The 9831-nt window shown below is 32.1% G+C and overlaps 2 protein-coding genes across 2 annotated transcripts; both read left to right on the top strand.

Annotated features, from left to right (window-relative positions):
- Nucleotides 1-405: 405 nt before the first annotated feature.
- On the top strand, nucleotides 406-5611 carry LOC132725888 (uncharacterized). Its single transcript, XM_060711077.1, has 3 exons — nucleotides 406-451; nucleotides 3406-3523; nucleotides 5138-5611. Exons 1-3 carry the CDS (start codon nucleotides 406-408, stop codon nucleotides 5553-5555), a joined length of 582 nt encoding a protein of 193 aa, XP_060567060.1. The 3' UTR covers nucleotides 5556-5611.
- Nucleotides 5612-6279: 668 nt separating this feature from the next.
- On the top strand, nucleotides 6280-7657 carry LOC132725877 (TD and POZ domain-containing protein 3-like). The gene has a single exon (XM_060711067.1). The coding sequence runs from the start codon at nucleotides 6373-6375 to the stop codon at nucleotides 7234-7236; it is 864 nt and encodes a 287-aa protein (XP_060567050.1). The 5' UTR covers nucleotides 6280-6372; the 3' UTR covers nucleotides 7237-7657.
- Nucleotides 7658-9831: the final 2174 nt, after the last annotated feature.

The following is a 9831-nucleotide window of genomic DNA, read 5'->3' as shown; positions in this document are numbered from 1 at the left end:
AAATTACTAGAAAATGACAACTGATGCAACTTATATGTTGTTGAAATACGTACTGTTTGAAGTTTTGGATAAAAAAGCAACATTTACGTTTATTTACGAGATCGGCTATTATAAACGTACGAAGTGATAAAAATATAAGAAGAAAACAAACTGACAAACGCAAATCTATTTTAAGAAAAAGAAACATTATGAATACAAGAAGACATACTTAAGGAGTACAAAAATAACCTACATTTATATTGAAATATTGAATTATTATACGGGTATACGGGAAAATTTAATGTGTAAACATTGAGTCTTATAGTTGGAAAAATAAAGTTCTGTTAGTCTGTTACCGTTGATATACTTGTATATCGTAAATAAAGTGGATAAATCAAATTCATATTATGATATAAATGTAGAAACATGTCGTTATTATTACAAAGGTCTAGATTCTATTTGAAGGACAAAGGTATTACTATTATACGTATTAGATCTGTATAATACAAAAACGAAATTTTTATCTCTTAATTGATTATATAATACAACATCGTGATTTTTTATCTCCTAATTAAGACCGCGTCCGTGGTCGATGGGTTAGAGTCGATGACTTCTAATCCAGTTACCTCTCTGGCGCGGGTTCGATCCCCGGGAGATGCTTTGGTAGTTTAGCGCGGAGGAAGGTAGTCTAGTATTGGTGTAACTCTCCAGGAACGATGGTTAGGAAACTATCCTCCTATGCGTAAAATCAAACAAACAAAATCTCCTAATTAAGTATTTAATACAACAACTTGATTTTATCTCCTTATTTATTATATAATACAACAGCGTGATTTTTATCTCCTACTTTATTGTATAATAAAACAACGATATTTTTTTTTATCTCCTAAGTTATTGTATAATACAACAACGTGATTTTTTTATCTGCTAATTTATTGTATAATACAACAACGAGATTTTTATCTCCTAATTTGTTGTATAATACAACAACGTGATTTTTTTTATCTCCTAAGTTATTGTATAATACAACAACGTGATTGATTATCTCCTAATGAATTGTATAATACAACAACGAGATTTTTATCTCCTAATTTAGAGCGTTGTTTAAAGCCGCAGATTTACATTCAATTCTGGGCGAGTGGATTTATATTTTACATGAAAAGAAAATTGTCTAAAGATCGCGTCATAGTTGAGGCCCATCCATTCATTTTCCAGTGATTAGTGTATGTAAAAGATCTTAAAATGAAAGATAATCGCATATGTCAGGAGTATACAGCCAGATAATACGAATTTGCTACTTTCGACAATGATATAATTTCTGAAGAAATCTTTATGACTGTATAGTCAAAATTCGTACTTTTCTTGCCACGGTCATCATTAATTTTGTTCCACAATCGGAACAAGTTTTCCGGTAAAGATCAGAAATATGTCAATATTTGACAAAACACGTAGTATATACATGTACAGCACGACAGAAGCTTTATAAGAATGATAACTGCATCATTACATTTTTCCAGCTGTTATGAGTTTAGCCCCTTTAATGCTGTAATGTGCGCGTATTATAATGGGTACTAGTGTCTGATTGGTTTCCTTACAAACAATGTTTGTAGACCTTACAAACAATGTTTGTAGAATGAAAATATCACGATAGACCAGGCTAACGACGATAAACCACATCAACTACGATCAAAACGGTAATTAATCGTTTTAACCACGATAATCGCGATATACCATAGTAACCACGATAAACCACGGTAACAACAAAAAGCAAAGGCAACGAGGACGGTAACAGGGAATCAACTACAAACCACAACAGTCACGATATAAATAACGGTATAAATCAACGATAACTATGATAAAACTATCAACACAATAATAACCATATATAAAAGCACAACAACAGTGACAGAGATAAACTACATGTACAATTAAAAACGCGTTAATCACGAAAAACGACGGTAGAAACTACGGTAAATGATCTAAATAACCGTTACCATGATAAACCACGATATGCACGATGAACCACGTTATTATTATAGATAAACCACGGTCACCACGATGAAACTCGGAAATAAAACAAGGTTTTAAACCACGACAAAATACAGTACATGTAATCACAATAATCCACCGTAACACAAATTTCTTTTAAATTGAACAGATAAACATATATGTTACATTTCTTAAAACATATATGATATTAAAACAAATATACCATGTGGTTTTGATATACAAACTGAACTGATGAATGCCTCTGGCAAATACGCCAATAAATATATATGTGTGCATTTAGGAAAGTTTGATTTTACGTGAAAATATTTAACGTTGTTAATTAATAATGAAAACGCTAAATGGCGTAAGGATACTGACGGCTTGTGTGATAGTTGTTTTGATAATTTATTTGTATAACAGTACTCAAAATCAGAATTTAAAAGAAAACAGGTCGGATATTAGACAATTCTTTACAGATGGCGAACAAAAGAAAGTGGTTTATAATAAACATTTACAACTTTTCCTGGACGGACATCCATCTCCTGTTGTTGGAGGAAAAGCCTTGTTCAACCATTCTTTAAGCTATGATCAATTAATAGGATTTCTCATTGTCGGCAATATGTCGACTGGATAAAAGCGCCGAGAACTTGCTAAGGACAGATATGTCTGCATCAATCATCATGATTATCTCAAAGAAAATAATACGATACTTATTGAGGTTGGAGGTAAGGTATTTCATTCATAAACGTATTTTGATTTGTATCTTTACGGCAATGGGCACATTTTCATAATTATTTCAAATAGTGATAAAAACAATAGAACTTCTCTCATTTGGATAATTTCATGAAATGTTGCTTGAACAAAAAATGAGAATAAAGTGTGAGCTTCATAATTATTTAGCTGTACATGTATATTATTTGTGCATTTGAAGAATCAAAAGATATGTTATCTTCACAATTTATTATAATTGTGTAAGGTTTTTTTGTTTCGGTGGTACAGAAGGGAGATCGGAAACTATTATTCGGCACATTGTTAGGCAAGGTTAGGATTAGCCTATCCATAATGCCCAAACTCTGATAGATTAATTGAAATACATCCAGTTATACGTGCACACGAAATATTTGACACGTGTGCCTTTGGCAGTTAATACATCTGCACGTTATAATTTGAGTGAGGCTCATGGCAGTTTATCAGAGCACACGTGACAAATAAACTTTTCCTACTATTTCTTTGTACCACCGTTATTCTATAATCTATCAGTGCGTGTTCTATTGTTTGAAACAATGGCCAGCATACTGTTTATTCAAAAGAAAATATCAATCATAAAATGCATTCTAATAAAAGTGAATACTATGTTGTTTGCTATTGAAAAGTATACGAACTGTTGATGAGTGTTATAAAATGTCAATTATTCACTTCACCATTATATAAAACCAGGAAACTTTGGGTCAGATGCTTCCTTGTTTACCGCCGTCTACAACCCACGACATCTGATAGTGGAGCCGATACCGTACTATGCTACACTTTTACAAGAGAAATTTAAAGACAATCCAAGGTAAACTGTTAAGTCACATATCTAAGCTAAACCAGCATAAAATCAGCAACAGCTGTCAGTATTTACCAAGCAGCGGTTAGGTAACTTTCCGTTACTTTATTGATAAAGAAGCAGCAAGAGTCATTTACAATCAATGTCTTATTCATACCTTTGTGAATTGTTTTAATAAAACAGACTTTTTCAGATTTCTATGTGAATGTAATTGTTTACTGTTTGTTGGCAGGAAGCGAACAATATCTTACCAGCGACTAAAATTTTGGTGATTGTGTTTGTACTGTGACTCTCCAAAAGGAGGTTCAAAAATTGAAATTCATTGTAAAGTTAAAACAGTAAATTGACACTTAAAGGGACTCCCACTCAGATTTTTTTTGAACTGACGCAGACTGGAAATATTCTTTCTGAGCATTAATGCCTCAGTTTGAGTGTAGGTCTAATAAGTAACTTGTGCTGTGCAACAGTTTTAGAATCATTTGCTCTTATTGCTTTGATCCAGGATATTTATTCAAGTACTGAAAATGACCCAAAATTGAAAAGCGTTTAAACGCTTTTCACTCAAATCATAAAAAATGTCACAAAAATACGCTTTTCAATTCATTTCTGAGTAAATTTCTTAATTATTTGTTTGCAAGTCTTCCTGTTTTACGTGTCCAAGCTGATCTGTGTAAAAAAATTTTTTTTATGATTTTAGGCATTTGAACCTCAGTGGAGTTCCTTTAAACATCTCCATCATGACATATACCCATGAATTTTGAATTATCGGTCACTTGTTATTAACAAAATCACTTTCTGTTACCAATATTTGTCAAAATTTGGCAATGCCACTATTTATCAAAAAAGTGGTGGGTTCATTTTCCGTTACTTTTATTCAAATAAAAATTAAGAAATGTCGATGCTATTTCCATTACTTATATTGTGCAGACGCGGTAAGTACCTAAACCACGATCTTTCAGATAGAATGATCTTGAAAAGTCCTATATGATTCCCCATTAGTAAGATATATTATTTTGTAACATAAAATACAGTGCATACATTGCAATATGAAGATTCAATGCTTAAAATATATCGCGGAAGGGCTGCATTTTAAGATGCATTAAATTCAACATCAAATATTTCTAAAAAACAGAACGAAAGATAAAAAAATCTTAACATGTGACACTTATTTCATTTTTTGTCACAAAAACAATGAATAAATAAAAAGCTTACGAAACTCGACCTTTTTCAAAACGTGTGAAGTACATTTTTACCTCGAGACCGGGAACTAGAAAAACACTAATTTCATTGTACATTTGTAATTGTTGTCAATGTACTAAGGATAACTTAACAATAACTCTTTGGACTTATCAACAAATTATCTCAAAATTTGATTTTTTGTATGGCTATAAATACACGTAGATAACCGAATCGCGTGACCTAGCCGAGGCGTCTTTGTTTTGTGAAAACGTCTCGTTTCCAGACCAATCTATATGTGTTTTTTTTCTTATGTCAACACATCTAATTTAGCTAATGACAGAATTAAACTTAAAAATATGTTTTCCATATGCACAATGAAACAAATTAATGGAAAACACTAAGAAAAGCGAATCGATATCTTATGTCTGTAATTTATATCTGCAGGGTCACTGTTCTAAATTTCGGACTCGGACTGAAAACGGAAACGATTGCTATTGAATTGAAAGGTGAAGGTTCTAACATCTATTCGAATGATTTTGGTCAGAAGAAAATAAATGTAAGTGTCATTAATTCTACAGAATTTTTCCAAAATCTTGGCGTAGGAATATACAGTGTAGATCTACTTTCTATGGACTGTGAAGGCTGCGAACTTGATGTTCTAGAAAATCTTCTAGAAACTGGAATGGTGAAATATTTCAAAAATATTCAGCTCGAGATACACACCTTGGCTTATTTTATTATAGACAGGGAAGATTATTTAAGACGGTACTGTACACTCCAGGAACATATGCGGCGGACACATAGATTAACGTATCAATACAAACACATGTGGGAAAACTGGAGACTGTTAGATTTGAAATAAAAATAGAAATTTGAAATACGAATTTGTAATATCAGACTAGGATAAATCTAATAAAAACTAAAAATATATTTATACATATTGATAAAAGAATTTCTTCTTATTTTCTTCACCTAGATTGGTACAGCCTCTGATTGAACTGCTGTCTTTGACTCCTTCTCATGCCTAACTCATCCGCAGACCACCAACATATCAGCACAAAACCGAAAACCATCCTGCAAATACAGTCAAACTTTGTTTTAACTAAAGAAAAGCACCATTATTTTATTGATCGTTTGTTTGGCTTTTATGCCGAAATTGGTCATATCTCGGCGAACGGTCCGAGTATTTTTCCTAAATATTCAACCAGGAAATTTCTCCTCAAATGCCTGACTAATACATGACTTCTGTTTCAGTGGTCAGAGACAAATGACCATTAGACTCAATGTCCAAATAGAAATTTAAAGTAGTATGTTATTAACCATAACAGTAGTGCATATATCGTAGTGAATCACTTGTGGAGAAGTTGTTGGTAAGGTGGAAAACCGTAGAGATAAAACCAAAAACTTTGTTCAAAATCCAGTAAAAACAAAACTAATATAATAATAACAGAATATAATTGTTGAGGTATAAAACCCCTAATAAATTGGTGTAAATATAACCAAAACATTGGTGTCACCGTTTATAAGATTATTTGAATGTGAACTTAGTTTTATATAGTATCCTGCCGCTATATATCATCTATCAAACATCCGGGTTTCCTCCCTTTGATGTATAACCGCCATTGTTAGCTGATTGATATGCACTACACATACCGAACTTTTACTGAACTACACTTAATATGGAGGCAGGTGAAAACGTCAGAATTGTAAACGAATCTGAGGGTTCAGAAGTTGAAAATATCGTTGCCGATGAAGATAGTGAAACAGTGGCACTGGCCGAAGATAAGTCGCCTACTTTCGGTTTCACTGAACCCTCTTGGAGAACTGATCTGTGTCTTGTTGTTGAAGGAACAAAGCTTTACGTCGCAAAGGTGATTCTGTCACTTGCATCACCAGTATTTGATGCAATGTTTCAATCTGACTTTAAGGAAAAGTCAAATGACGAGTTAGAATTGCCTGGGAAGAAACTAAGGGACGTCTTAGAATTCCTTCGATGTATTTACCCGAACACATACACCCAAATTAATTGCGACAATGCTAGGGTCATTCTTCCTTTGTTAGAAGAGTACCAGGTCCTACAGCTTAAACCGAGATGTGAAGTAGTTATACTTGAGACTGTTACAGAAGAAACATCGACGGATGATCTGTTTCAGTTGTTGAATGAAGCATGTTTGTATGATCTTAAAGCTTTGCGTGCTAGATGCATATTTCTGATATCATCTAGGCCATGTGATGTATTGGACGAAAACTACTGTAAGTCGTTCCCTTCGGCAAGTGCATTAAATGAGATATTTCTACATGTTAATACATCAATGAAGAATAAGATAGCTGAGCTAGAACAGGTTGAAGAAAAATGTGAGTTGTTAATGCAGTATGTATCGTCAACATTACGGGGAACAACAGATTTGAAGTTAGATCCTGAAAAGAAATGGGACGACAAGATCATAGTTCTATTTGAAGCAATTTGTCCTGACAACAACGAGAGTGAAGGAGTTGAAATTGAGATTTGGGAGGTCCCTCTTACAATTTACACAAAAAAGTAAACAGTAAGCTTTACTGTGGTGTTAGAAGCATTGGTGAATATAAGACTGCCTGTGATATACATGTACTCTGCATAATCGTTAATAGACATCCAAATGGAAAAAATGGCACGATTGTTCACAAAGGCGGATTTGATCAACATAATAAATCTGTAACATTTGAAGTTTTTGACAACACGTATATCAACAGCATTAACAGTGGTTACATTCTCAACGGAAAGATCGGCTATATTATAAAGTTGTTCATGTCGAAGCCAAACAAATGGACTGATAGCCATTGCAAAACAAAACCTCTGTTTTCTAATATACCGTTAATTTAAATTAAAGTATTTATGTGGAGAAATTGTTGGTAAGGTAGAAAATTGTGAAGATATTTATGTATTTTTTGTAAATTGTTTAATTTAACATCTATGGATCACTTGGCTTATTGTGTTCGTGTTAGTTGTAATTCAGTCCCAGGGAGTGCAGAATAACAATGCTGTTTATTTACTCTCTTTACCCTTGTCACCAGAATGAACCATATAAGCGATCATATTAAAGTTTGTCTTCGTGTTAGAACTTTAAATTTTATCAGGACTGATAAAGTTTAAAAGATGCACTTTTGCAAACTGTTTTAAAAAGTGAGTCTTTTGTAAACTGATTTGAAATTATTTTATTGTCTATTTATTAGCTTCATTCATAACAAACTTATTATTAATGGAGACTTTATCAATTATGTTAAAGTGTATCAATACATTTTCTTTTGTGTGTACGGTGATTCCCCTCTAGAAAGTGATTACTCTCATGCAAAGTTAAATATTTACAGAATATGAAAAAAAACGTTTAAAATCACATTAAAAAAGAGTGCCTCAACATAAATTAGTGCACACAGTCACTTAAAACATATTGGTCTTGTTACAAATACATTTGCATATAAAATCAAATGGCTGCGAGCTTTGTGGTATTTTCTGATCTTTGCAATCTAAATCTGTATTTTTTCTGTATAAGTTTATTTTGAAATACTATAATTAATCTTGCAGGGCACCGAGTTGCAGCGACTGCGTTTAGATTTTTTGCTATAACAGTTTGAGTTTGATACATACGGAATTTTGCATAACCAGAGTTTTTTCTTGCATCATGAAATCATTTATGTTCATTTCTTTATGACAGCCATAATATACCCTTGCATATCCTGGCTAATTTTTTTTTAAATCTCTTAGAAAAAAATTAGTTGCCACGACTGAGATTTGAACTCCAGACCTCTCACATTGTAAACGAGCGTGCAGCCCCTCGGTCACGATGATGTTTTATATAATTAGACTGAATAAAACCAAATTATTCTAAATTTAGAATTTCAATTGATGGTTTTGTCATTCTTATTAATTTCTATGTAAACCTGTTGTTAATACTGATGTTGATGTTTTGGCGAAAATCTTCTCGCCCAAACAGTGCGAAAGGGAGAAGAATCCGTTTTGTGCAACATTCTGTTTTGTTTGTTTATCATGTTATTTTTCTGGGTTGACAAAGTTGTCCAGATTGAAATATTGGAAATGCTTGTTGCATTCCATTGTAAAATGTCTTTTAAAAACATTTCTGTTTTGTATTAATTAAGATACTACAAGTCATTTTTTTAAATATCTAAATTGTCTTAGTCAGATGGTCTCATAATACAATATTCAAATTTATTTATTGTTATACTACTTGTATATCCTCTATATTATAACCAGATATTAAAGAAATAAGTATAATACAATATCAGGGATTTGCATATACGAATATATTATATTATTGAACAGTTTATTTGCAATTTATAATGCTACACTGGATTTATTTTTTATTGAATATTCCTCTAAGAACACCTGTCATGGCCATTCGCAATACAAATTACATTTAAATTACAAGAGCTGAAAAAAATGGTAATTTGTAAAATTGTTACTGAATTTCTTAATTGACAAACATTGTTGTTTTATATCAGCTTTTTAATGAACTGTTAAACACAAACAACAGCATATACATCATGCGTGTATATCCAAGATACTTATATACCGGACGATAGATTTCCAAAAATAAATGTCAACTTTGATTACAATTGTTTCTTGAAAAATATGGTGCTATAATGTAAAGATTATCCTGCATCAAATTTAAATGTCACACTGCTATGAAATCAAGTTACCTGGAAACCTAAAAGATGTCGAAATTGCATGTTTTGTTAAATATAAAACGGATTGGTGTAATAATGTTAGAAATGTTGCTTTGAAACATATATTGAATTTAAACAGCATTGTAATACTGAAAATTATTTGCTTTCGTCATTAACTAAGATTGAACGGTCTCATTTAGCCCAATTCCGATGTGGTATATTTCTGTAAAAGATACAAACCGGAAGATATGTCGGTGTAAATGTTAAATGCTGTAGAAGAAGACACTTATTTTCTTTTAAATTTCACAAAATGTAATGATTAACGAGAAAGCCTGTTATCAAAATGAAACTAACGACGTTATTGACACTAAATCAATTATTGAAATAATAAGAGAGTGACATCATAAAATTTGCAATACAAAGGACTATTGCAAATAATGCAGATAGATCAATTTAAAAAAGTGGTTCCAATGTAAAAT

Source organism: Ruditapes philippinarum, unplaced genomic scaffold (assembly GCF_026571515.1).
Source record: "Ruditapes philippinarum isolate M1 unplaced genomic scaffold, ASM2657151v2 ctg1584_1_1_1_1, whole genome shotgun sequence".
Taxonomy (NCBI): domain Eukaryota; kingdom Metazoa; phylum Mollusca; class Bivalvia; order Venerida; family Veneridae; genus Ruditapes; species Ruditapes philippinarum.
Note: the sequence above shows the minus strand (reverse complement) of the source record. Positions and strands in the feature narration are given on the sequence as shown.

What these genes read in the sequence shown, in the direction of transcription:
- LOC132725888 (XM_060711077.1), top strand. Translation starts at nt 406, where the DNA reads ATGTCGTTATTATTACAAAGGTCTAGATTCTATTTGAAGGACAAAG. An exon ending in ATTCTATTTGAAGGACAAAG is followed by an intron (nt 452 to 3,405) that starts GTATTACTATTA and finishes ATATAAAACCAG; the next exon opens with GAAACTTTGGGTCAGATGCT. An exon ending in AAATTTAAAGACAATCCAAG is followed by an intron (nt 3,524 to 5,137) that starts GTAAACTGTTAA and finishes TTATATCTGCAG; the next exon opens with GGTCACTGTTCTAAATTTCG.
- LOC132725877 (XM_060711067.1), top strand. Translation starts at nt 6,373, where the DNA reads ATGGAGGCAGGTGAAAACGTCAGAATTGTAAACGAATCTGAGGGTTCA.